This window comes from Lygodium microphyllum, chromosome 5 (genome assembly GCF_053477565.2).
Source record: "Lygodium microphyllum isolate KBCC chromosome 5, Lygodium_microphyllum_v1.1.10, whole genome shotgun sequence".
Taxonomy (NCBI): domain Eukaryota; kingdom Viridiplantae; phylum Streptophyta; class Polypodiopsida; order Schizaeales; family Lygodiaceae; genus Lygodium; species Lygodium microphyllum.
The window spans coordinates 88,626,267-88,638,619 of record NC_141139.1 but is presented as its reverse complement, the minus strand read 5'-3'; the positions used below and the strand labels follow the sequence as shown (position 1 = coordinate 88,638,619).

Below are 12,353 nucleotides of genomic sequence, written 5' to 3'. Positions count from 1 at the left end.
CTTTTGAGCATGGGGTTGGCATTTTTGGTTCACAATTCCCTCCCATCCCACCCTCTTCTACTGATTCTCTTTCATTTACTTTCAGTAGCTAGGATTAAATTCCACCATTGCATTAAGTACACTAGGATTAGAAACCTCTATTTCTATTCCTAGCACTTTTTCTTTTTCTAGCACCCTATGTTAGCTATCCATAGGTGAATGCCGCTTTGCACCCTAGTACATCGTTAACAAAAATCCCACCCATCGACATTGTCCCTTACCCACACCTACAAGTAAGCACACTTGTCCACTGTGGGACGTCTGTGATGGGTATTCCCCTCACTCCCCTTGGACCTTCACCACCCTTTCCATTGTCCTCTCAAACGCAAGGATATCCATCCTTTACTTATGGTGCATCATCACACACTCCATGGGTCACTCCCACACAGGGATTTACATTCTCTGCCTACAGGGTCCCTATCCCTCTGCCTTGGGCTACTCATGCTGCTACCATGCAAATGCCCAATTAGCCCATACCCACTTTTGGATCCATGCACACATCCCCCATGCATGGTGGGCACTATCGGGTTCATTCCCAATTATACTTCCACACCCCCCCAAATTCACCTTGCCCACCCTACCTATACTATTCCTCCCTCAGCACTACCACTCTTGTTGCTACAGCCAAGAATGCCTTTGTGGCTAAGACTCGTTTGCCTTTGTGGCTAAGACTGGTTTTAACTGGTCAAATTTCACCACATGGTCTAATGGTTAAGCTAATGCAACAAGTACTTGAATCTTGTAGTTGGTTTAGAGCCTAGGCTAAATCATCAACTGACCCACCCTAACCACATTCTTCAATGGAGAGCTCACAATGCTATAGCAAATGTCGAGTTAATGGAGGGGTTACTTCCTGAGTTCCACTCTCAATTACAACACAATTATAACACTTCTCCCTAGCATCCGATCATTGGAGTCATGTCCTTGAGTCCTACGTAGTGAGAGACCAAACTTGACACATCAATCTCGATTATAAGCTGCAAGAGTTTTCTATTAAGGAAGGGATAATCTAAAAGTCAAGTTGGCAAAATATAGGCCGTTACTCACCAAGTTTGCCACTACTGGTTGACCAAAGTCAAATGACGATCAAGTTACATTCTTTTTAACAAGCTGCCTTCCAAATACTTCCACTTTATGCAACATAACATTCCGTTGCCCTAATTGCCGATCTTCTATGAGTTTGAATGCCAATTCTTGCACTCTGCGATGCTACATGATCAAGTCCACAAGAAGTCCTCCCCATTTTCCTATTTAGAGGGGGCTCTAGTAACCACTTCTACAAAGAGGAACACTGGAGGTGGCAAGAACTCTTAAGCTGGGAAGGAAACTCAAAACAAGGGTGATACCAAAGAAACTAAACTTGTCTAGTTGCAGCTCCCTAACAGGAATAGGTTTTGCATACACTACCAAAGATCAGACCATGTAGATAAAGAGTGTCATACTAATGCCCAAGGTCTCCCAACTAAGAAACCATAGCAAGCCGTGATTGCCTCCACTCCCCTTGGACATTTGGGTGGAGTTATGTCTCCTCCCCTCCCCCGTTACCCCACCTACTTCTCCTAGCACACATGATATCTCCAAAGATTTTGGAGATTGAGCATTTTTCCACAAGGTTTTTTCCCAATATATCTTGTGAGGAAGAAAGATTGCATAGAGAAAATGGGATTTTCTCTTGCCCTCTTCTTCATATAAATACGAGCAACACCATTGTAAAGTGTAAAGTTGATTAATAAAAGTCTGATTTCTTTCTACTACTCACTCTGGCCTTGCCGTGCTCCTCACTCCACTCCCCTTAGTACCACCCCACTCCACTTCACCTCACTTAAGCTTGCACTTCAATCCACTTCACTCCACTCTCGGTCACCTCTCTTGTGATATTCTATGTGGGCATCTTCTATCTTCTCTTTAGTATCCTCTTTCTTTCTCCTATACTTTCTCTCTCTTGTCTCTTGTCTCTTGTCTCTTCTCTTCAACATTCTCTCTCTACTCTTTCTGTCTCCTTTCTCTAGCATTTCTTTCTCTCTGCTCCCTCTCTTCTCTCTTTGGCGTTCTTTCCCTCTCCTCACTCTAACTTTTCTCTCCAGCATTTCGTTCTCTCCTCGATCTAGTATTTCTCAATTACCATTCTCCTCCATTTCTCTCCAAACTTCTCTTTGGACTGGTGATTACCTTTAGACTTCATAGCACTTTCTAAGACATGTTTTTGTAGCATTTCCAAAGTTTTCTCAAACAATTTGGCAGCATTTCTAGGGCCTCATAGTATTTTCCTCGAACATTTCTATAGCATTTCTAGACTTCACAGTACTTTTTTTCCTCAAACACTACTATAGCATTTCTTAAGACGTTTCTATACCATTTTCCAAGATATTCCTATAACATTCCAAAGACTTCTCAAGTTTCTAGAGACATTTCTATAGGATTCTCTAAGACATTTATGTCTAGAAGCTTCTTGAATCATGTTTAAGAACGTTTTTGCAGCATTTCCCGAAACATTTTTGAACCATTTCTAGAGACTTTGTGGCTATACAATAGAGTCAACATATTGCTTTGAGTAACCCACCCACACCATGCATACCTACTCTATAGTCTCCACTAGGTCATGTGAGCACTAGGAGATAGAGGTGGGGTGGAGTAAGGTGTGGGAGCAAGACCACAGCTGCCCAAGGGTACTAGCTTGGCTATCTATGGGTGTGCTGGAGATCTAAGAAGGATTGGAGGAGGTTTCACATGATTAGGGTGCACTGCTAGTAGTGAGTGCAATATCCATATATGTTCCTATTTGAGGAGAGGGAGTTGCCCTTTTTAGGACTTGCCTTCTAATCTTGAGAGTTATTGTCCCCCCCTAAATTCCACTTTGAAGAAGAGGAAACTAGATCCCCCTTTGAAGATAACAAAGTTGGAAAAGCAATCATCTTATAGACTTTGTTATGTAACCATTATGTAATGCAATTGATGTCAATCGCATTCATAGAAGGTCGGCAAGGTGGGCAACGAGATAACTTGCTGGATAAAATTGAAGTAGATAGGGGACATTTTATTGAGAAAACATGATTGTCATTTGGCTTGGGTGAGGCAATGGTGGCAAATTGAGTGAGTAAATGGATATATTCAGCCAACTTAACTTTTAGATCATCCCCTTCAAGGGAAACTCCTTAGGGTCACAAGCAAGTTTGATACGTCAAGATCATACTTGAGCTACATATCTGTCAATGAGATGACTTCAACGATTTGAAGCAAGGACAAATGTTGTAATTGAGAATGGAACATGGGTAAAAGCCCTAGCATCAACATGACATTAGCCATAGCATTTTGAGCCTTCTATTGATGGACTAGAATGGGGTAGGCAAGTCAAGGATTAGGCATAGTCTATAATCTCTAACCCAACAACTAGTTCCCAAAGCCCCTAAAACTCAAGCACTTGTTGTGTGAGGTTTGACTAATTCATGAAGTTTGACCAATTGGATCACTAAAGGCATTCTTGGCCATTGCTATCCAGATTGTGAGTGCTAAATGTAGGATAGGGTGGATAGAGGAGTGGGATATACTTGGGGAATTTTCCCCAAAGTGACCACCATGCAAAGGGGAAACATTCAAAGTGATCTAGCAATTGTGTATAGTGGCTGACTAGACAAGGGTGTTTGACTATTTAAGTAGGCTAAGGCTAAGAGGATGGCACATCATAAGCACAAGATATGGATATCCCTACATTTTAGTGGCCAGTGATCGACATGCAAAATGCATGAGTGGGATTCCCAACACAGTAGCATCAAGAATCAAAGTGGTACTACATGCTGGACCAGGAAAATGAGAGGTGCATAGTGCACACGTGGCAATAAAGCACTAGGGTGTAGAAGACACTTGAGGAGAGTAAGGAGTGGCTAAAGAGGGCCTAGAAGCTACTAGAGGATCTAAGCTAGCCTGAGGAAAAGAGAAGGAAAAACCAGAGAAGAAGAAGAAGGGTCTAAACCTAGATTGCTAGAATGAGGAGAGTACAACCTAGACACAAGCTAGAGAAGGAAGGGATGGGCAGGAGCTGAGAATTCAAGGAATCAAAACTATTCTCATATGAAATAGAAGGTAAACTTTGAGTAGCAGTACATTATACATGTTTGACTTCTTGGGCTTCTAGCGCTTCCTCTATTGAAACTTACATACCAGTACTAGTCACATCTTGATATGAACCTACCATTGAGCCTAGCGATGATGAAGACATTGGGAAACTAGCAGCTCTCAGGTTGAAGGTGACTGAGACATCATGATTTAGCCCGTGAGAGCCTGCACAAAACTTAAAGCACATGCTCTCAATGTCAACCAGACAAGAGCCTTTGCACTGTCCTATGGCCTTCGAGAATGTCTTGGTGGAGATATCTTATTTGTTGGCCTTGACCTTGATATGCTTGGTTTAGTGATGGAGGTGGCAAGCACAGACCTTGTGTAGCAAACACATTATAGGCAGTGACTTCTGCTCAGAGAGTATTTCAGTGTTCTTTCTTTATTGCTGTTCATTTTGGAGATGTAGCTGTATTTGCCCCTTGTTTGCTAATTGATGATTTGTTCTTGAGCTTCAACCTTTGCCTTAATTTGCTACTAAAACTGTAAGAATGTTTGTTTGGGAAAAGGGATGGTCAGGGTGCACCCTGGGGGAGGGGGGGAGAGAAGGGAGGTGGCAGGTTGGTAGTAGGGAAGGCAGACTAAAATTTCTATGAATGTTAATCATGTGCACAGCATCATTGAGCAGTGAGGAGAACAAGGTCAAAATCTCTCTTCATGACGTCCCTTTAAAACCTCCACCATCAGAACTATGTAGAGTTCCAAGTGACAGGAATATAGGAAGAAAATCTCCAGCACAAAGGAGTTACATTGCTGCTGTTGCTTACACGATTGCTGACCTGCAAATAGCGACCAACAGTTTCACACATGACAATCTGATTGGTGAAGGTTCTTTGGGCACAGTGTACAGGGGTGAGCTGCCTGACGGAATGGTAACACTTCGCATTCCCTTTCAAATAAACAGCTGAAGGAAATAGAACTTTTGTTATTTTAATTGAGTTCCATAGGCTTCATGTCCGAAATCTGTGCAGTTGCTAGTGCGTGTGTGCAACCAAACATACCCATGTTTTGATATTTGCATCTCAGATCACAAGCTGAGGAGAAAACTATGCAGATGCTGTGCAAGTGTCTGAATTATTACAGATTATTAGAAGCATATTGTATAGATTACTAATGCTTTATCAATGCAATAACATAAAGGCTCAATTCTACTTTAAGAAACTTTATTTACTCTAGAAATGTATATTTGTGCTGCAGAGCCTAGCCTTGCATCCCAATTGGCCTTGTATATTAACATATGTTAATTTCCAAAGCTCAACATTTTTTAATCTCACTCTTGATTTTGATACAAGAATTTTTAATTGTAGAAATGTGTGTGCTGTAGGGCCCAGCCTTGCATTTCAACTGGCTGTGTAGTGACTTAGGAGGCAAAGCATTTGTAAACCACCGTGTCAACTTTCACGTTATGTTTTCAATCTCAACAAGTCATTTGGCCAGAAATAATGAGGAATGTTTAAAGCTTCAGGCTGATAAAAGCATAGAATTTATCACATGCCACATGCTCCACACCTACCTGGAATTCGCTGATTAGCTTTTGGATCCATCTGTAGATGGAAGTTGCACGCTTACGAGTTCAACAAGATTGCATTTGCAAATACATCTTGCATATAATAGATGACTACTAATCAATGATCATGATAGGAAAAATTCAGTTACCGTGGTAACCAAATGTTCGTACACAATTTTGAAGCTGTTTCCATGAAAGCTGTCAGCAGCACAATAGTTTTAGTAAGCACAGAAGATATTGCCACAATTATGTAGCTGAACATCAGGAATGGTATCAGCAACTGCAGGACAAGTATTGACATTGACTCTCACCCCCAGTTTACCACATGAGAAGGCCCATGTCTCCAACTACTTCACTTATAAGGCCTACTCCACATATTCATTCTTCCATCTACCCTCTTCACACTAGTATCATTGACCCACCTGTTAACAAGGTCAGAGAAAGGTGCATCTCCTGGCTGGTAAAACTCCAGAGCTCTTAGTTGGGGAAGGACAGACCACTTTTGGGACAATTGGTGATCCAATCTCTTAACCTAAGCCAGGTCCAGTGGCACGTTTGTATATGCATTTTGATTTGTACTAGCCACTTCTTCCTTTATTGTTCCTTTTGATGCGCAGGAACTAGTATGTTAGATAGCAGAGGTTCTTAAAGCAAAAGTTCTTGATCAAGTAATCTGTTGTTTCTCCTTCTACTTCACATAAGCATACTTTTAGTGCATCACATTCTCAAATCCCACCACCCCCATTCTGTCCTGATCCTCTAGTGGTGTCCCTATTGTCATAATTTACAGGGAGGTTTATCATCTTGGTTCTCTTTGATCCTACCAATGGCTCAAGGCAAGGTTATTATGCTCCTAGCCAGCAAAGAGGCATGTGTTAAGGTCTCATGAGGAGACCCAAAGGGCATACTTATGCTTTAGTGGAGGAATCTTGGTGTCACAACAAGCTATCCATGGAGCTTGTGTGGCTATAATAGATGCACTTGGCTAGCTTGACTACCTTGACTTCAAAGAGGGATTATGGTGGTGCATTTTCTTGTTCCTTGCCTATTTAACTATGCTATGCAAGAGGGCATTGAGAGTGGTCATTCCATAGGTTCATAATTTCCCAAGCCCTAGTTCGTAGGTGGCTCTTCTCAAGTCTCAATCAACCTACTTCTTGTAGGTCATTCCACCTTTTCGTCTACAAAAGGGTGTATGGCTACACATTAGGAAAAATTTGGACTCCCTTTTGGGCCTTGTAAGCCCTTTGGGATTCTAGGGAATATTCCATAATGATAAATGAGGGTGAGGCTTCCATAACAAAAATTTTGAGTTTACTTTTTGAACGGGAGGCTACAATTTGAGCATGTAAACCCCAAATTTGTCAAAGGTTAGTGCATTAGAATCCTCTCATCAAGATCTTTCCAATGATATATTAGATGATATAGTTTTGAGATACATTGGATATAGTAATCCATGGGCCCCCTTCTTTTAATAGGATGATAATACGGCAATTCTTAAAAGGCCCAAAAGTGAGTCCAAATTTTCCCTAATGTTCATTGCCTTGTACTTGTTGACTATTGGTGTAGAGAGAGGGAGTATATGGAGTGTATGAGCTGCCATTTGAGTATTGTGCTCTTTGACTATCATAGTGGATTCTTGTTCCTGTACAAGTTGTTCACTGTCTCATTTGCTATTCTGCTGTCATAGTCGGTATGAGATACAAGTTGACAACAGAGAAGGAGAGGAGAGAGATTCACTCAAACCTCTGTCTGTTGAACAACCATTACTCTAGCAGATCAGTTGTATTTTGATGGTAACCAGCAGCAACCCTCCAAAACAAGGATACCCAAGCGTAGCAGATTATGGCAGCAGAGGGAGATGCCACCGATGACTGCAGCAACAAAAATTTCTTTCACTCTAGGGGCTGTCATGATGTAGGATGATGAACGCAAGCACCAAGGTAGGTAGGCGATCAAGGCGAATAAGATGACAATCTGGCAAGTGACAAAGTGTGGGATGGAAAGTAGCCTGCCCGTGATCCCCTTTTATAGAGATTTTTGAGTTAGTGTCCTACCAAAATCAGGTTTTTGGCAAAACAATTTAATTCTAAATTGTGACTCTTTTGGGGATGACAAAGCCAAATAAATTAGTCACTTGAATTTAACTAATTTATTGCTTAATTTTTTGGTACCTTAACACACCCTTGCTAGGAGCTTCTCCCACCAAATGAAGCATCCAAGGTCCACTCATTTTTCTAGAGAGCAAGTTGACTTGGGTACCATACGGCCATCAAATCATCCATATAGAGCACAAACAAAGCACGTGTCCCCCCTAAAATGTGGACATAAAGCTATGGATTGGCCGTGGAGCACCGATACCCCAATCTCTACTAGAGGACGAGTCTATCTTCTTGTTTCAAGTAATGGAGTCTGTTTGAGGCCATAGAGGGTCTTCTTCAACTTATATATTGTTGGGGGTAAAGGCGCATGTGCCTAGCTGCCCGTGTATTAGTTACACTGACAATACCCGCACCGTGTATTAGTTAACCGCACACTTGTACATTGTAGGTGGCGGGCACCAATCACTGTCATATCATTCTTTATTCTTTCAATGACATTTCATTAAAGGGAAGGCTAGTCACACATTGTGTCTAATGGAGTTCCCACATCTTGTGTCTCTCTCTCTTTCTCTTGCTCCTTCCACCATAGCTCTAGCGTCCGCTCCGTGCTTCCACTTCAGGGCTCACTCCCTTCAACTGGTATCAAAGCCATCTTCCCTAAGAGCTTAGCTTTACCCGGCATTGCTTTAGCTTGTGGGATGCCTTCAGTTCACAGTTTTAATGGCAACCATGACTTATCTTGGAGAGGTATGAGTTGATACATTTCTCCTTCCTGGTAATCAAATGCTTGTTCCAAGCCTTCTTCTTGATACATTCAGCATTGTTTTGGGGCCCTACTGTGGGCAGCAAGGCAGCCAACAAGACTAGCAAATCAGCATGATTTGCGCCAATTTGTTGGCCTGAATTCCTGCTTAGTCCAGCTACTCCTCGAGCTCCCGTATGGTCATTGGGCACTTGGGCAATCATCTTTGACACTCCTCGGCATTGGTCACTTGAGTTTTGGAGCTCCCAACCTCCATTCATTGATGTCATATATAGCAGACCTCTTGTTATACAGGTTTGAATAGAGTTTTCTCAAACATTGGAGCTTGTATATGCTTCTCGGGATGCCCAGATACTTGGGGGATGATATGTCACTGATGTGAGATGTCGTTGGATTGATTTGAGCACTCATTTGCTCAGTTTTACAAAGGTTTTTTACTGCTGTAATAGGCAGGGCTGAATGCTATTTTGTCAGAGAAACTTCATGCCTATGCTTGTTGATGCTTACCAACTACTTGGCATGCTACACTAATGTCTATAGTTGATTGCATGTACTTGGTTATGCTTCTGTTCTTTTGCTCCAATATGCCGTTCTCCTAAGGTGTGTTTGTGTTTGCAAACTCCTAGTGAATACCACGATTTGCACAAAATCTAGCAAGCTCGTTAGAGACAAACTCTCCACCCTTGTCTAACCAGAAGGTCTTCACCTTCCGTCTCGATTGGTTCTCCTTGAAGAGCAACCAATTCTTGAAGTTGAAGAAGGCCTCTAACTTTAGTGTCAAGAAAGACACCCATATCATCCTACTAAAATCGTCCGATGTCAACAATAAACATGAAATGCAAACTCCCCTTAAGGGACTCCATCCAAATAGGCTCCAAGGGTGCTGAAGACCGCCTCGAAGCCTTGCCGGGAATGACATCATGATATTGTTTTTCACCAATGCAAGATACACAAGGCTGCTAGCTCACCACTATGTCCAGCAGACAAATTGTCCCCTAGGCACCTTCCGAAGGTAGTCATAATTCAAGTGGCTAAACTGAGCATGCCAAAGCTCGGACTATGTTTGTGAAGTAAGAAGAAGAGAAGTTAAGGCAGAAGGAGACCTCAACTTGTAGACTCCATTCTCCTCATAACCTGTAGAAAGCACCTTTCTCGAGCCACACTCAAGAATCTTGAGAGAATCTGTATCAAACTCAACCAACAGGCTAAGGGCATAAATCTTGTGCACGGAAAGCAAATGGTAACCCAAATTTGGCACATAAAGCACCTCAGAAGTGTGAGTACCACTGCGTCCTTCTAGAACCAGCTGCATTATGCATATCACCCCTACCTTGTATGAAAATAGAAGAGATATCTCTTATGAAAATTTGCCCATGAAAAGGCCACAAATAGGCAACACCTTGCAGAAGAAGGGATCATGTGCCGAGAGGCACCACTGTCAACAATCCATTCACGGGGGTGTGGGGCCATCAACGTAGCATCAAAAGCCTTCGGGGGATCAATGCCTAAACCACCTCCAAATGGAGGAAAGCAGCTCATGAGGGAGCAACCACTACTCTGAAATCCTTTGAAGCCTTCTCCTTCTTGGTGTCCTTCTTATCCTTGTTGGGGAAATCCTTCCAGTGACTTGTCTTGCCACAGATGTGACAAGTAGCATCCTTCTCTTTGTCCTTCTTTGGTTTATCATCCTTCTTCTTCTTCTTCTTGTCCTTCCCCTTCTTCTAAGAGGACTGACTTGACAATGCCTCCAACTTGGAAGCATTCTGTCCTTTAAATTGTTCCTATTGGTCTAAGACCATAGGAACCAACTCCTTACACAGAAGAGTTGACTCCCACCCTGAAGGAATTAAGGCAAAGTAAAAAGCACAAAACCTAGGCAGTAATTGTGACAAAAGAGTTATCACCATGTTTTTGGATGTGATCACCTTCCCTACATTCTAAACCTACATTTGAAGTTGTCATAGCTTGTTCACATGGTCCCACATAGAAGATGACTTGTTAGGGTTCAATGTCCTCATCTACACCTCCAAAGACATCCGTTTCATAACGGTCATTCAGTTATACAACTGATCGAGTTCTAGCCATATGTCCCTAGCCACCGTCAAGTGCTCAATATGGACAATCACGGCTGTAGTACATGAAAGGAAGAGAAATAAGCGGATACAAGCATTCAATTTGTCCCAATGTGCCTGAGCCTTTGCCAAATCCGCACGATCATCTACAAAAAGTTTGGACTCGTCTCTCAATGCAGGATGGTCAATGGCCTCCGTAACAAGCACTGCCAAGTCATAGGACTCCAAGATGGCAAGCATCATAACGTGCCAAACGTGGTAGTTCTCGCCATCGACCTTCTGATCTGATGGAAGAGCTGGTAGAATAGGCACCTTCTGTTCCATAATCACATGAAACTCCATGTCAGCCTCAAAATACATCTTTGCCTGAAATGCCTGCAAAAACACAAAAGCAACCCCCTCTGAGGCGAGAATGCAGCTTGTTGGGGCTCTTCTCCACTTGTCCCACAACTTCTTCACCCGTTGGAGGTGATGAAAAGGTAATATTGAAGAGTTAAAACACAACCTTCCTCCTTTCCGAACAACAAAATCCACAAAAAATCAGCAACTGTGCTCTTTTTCTACACGTCCACACTCATCTCAGCCTTATTCCAATACGTAGCCCTCTTGCTCGCCCTTGAATGCTGAAAATGCAGCCTTGTGTCGCACTTAAAACTCCTCTTCAAGTCTGCCCACGATCAATCAATCTTTGCATTGCTCTGATACCATGTTAGAGTGCAACTGTGCGGATGCATATGACCGAGACTGAGAGATAGAGCGAATATGCAAAGAAGAGAGAGAGAGAGAGAGAGAGAGAGAGAGAGAGAGAGAGAGAGAGAAAGAAATAGAAGAATGCAGATCTGCAATATGAAGAATGCTAAATAAGGAATACAAATATGTACACAGGGAGGGGCGCAGTTCGTATGTTTGTGTACCTCCACCTTTGATGATGTCACCCTGCTGTACACCTCGAAGTCTGCAGCAGTCAGCACGATCTATGCCCTGAACTGAGCCTGGAATCTGCGATCAGAATATATATGAAAGTGTGCTGGAAATCTACTATACAAAGCAAAAAGTAGGGGCCAGCCAAAATAGCAGTCAGCCTGTCAAATCTGACTGCGAACTGTGCCAGATCTGGCTGACTGCAGGAAATTTGGCTGACTACTGGCATGGCATTCTGCAATAAATGCAATGACTGTACAGGCTGTTCAAATTGCTGCATGGACAAATGTCCAGCGGATGACCAAATGACCATATCTTTAACAATGTCCCCACAGAAAAGAACCATCCAGGTCTTCTCAAAAAGATGTTCAACTAGCTGATGCTTTAGTGACTCCACAGCAGCATTAGCCTTGCTCCTCCTCCTTTGATATTGGCTTGATGGAGAGAGGTACTTTATCCTCCTCATACATACAACATTTTGTTTTTTTTTGTCTAAAATGGAAACCTTTCCTTTTCTACTTTCATTTCTGTCCATGAATGTTATAAAGGGATTTGAGTAAGTGAAAACCCATTGAGGCCCTTACCATGTGAAAACCCATTGCACAACGTACCTCATTTTGCAATGTCCTTGGATTTGCATTTGTATTTGTGATGATTTGAGCCCTTGGAATGGTCCAAAACACATTTCACAGACTTCTAAAAATAAGCATATTCCCTTTCCTACCTATATCTTCATCGAGACCCTTGAGGGTGGTTTTCTGTGTAGCTTCCAAGGTAGAACAAAGAACAAAACGAAAAGAGATCATTTCCTTGTTGCCATCTTCTCTTAGAATCCTTTT

At 42.4% G+C, this 12,353-nt stretch overlaps 1 protein-coding gene across 2 annotated transcripts in view; it reads left to right on the top strand.

Moving 5' to 3' along the window:
• The window catches only part of LOC148036109 (protein STRUBBELIG-RECEPTOR FAMILY 8-like), a 68,943-nt gene that overhangs the window by 29,914 nt on the left and 26,676 nt on the right, over window positions 1-12,353 (top strand). For both annotated transcript variants that reach the window (XR_015690899.1, XM_087678099.1), the window contains exon 11: window positions 4,765-5,021. Coding sequence is in view for 1 of the 2 variants with exons in the window: in XM_087678099.1 (XP_087534225.1) it covers window positions 4,765-5,021 (257 nt within the window). In the remaining variant the exon portion in view is untranslated. The remainder of the gene's footprint in view (window positions 1-4,764; window positions 5,022-12,353) is intronic.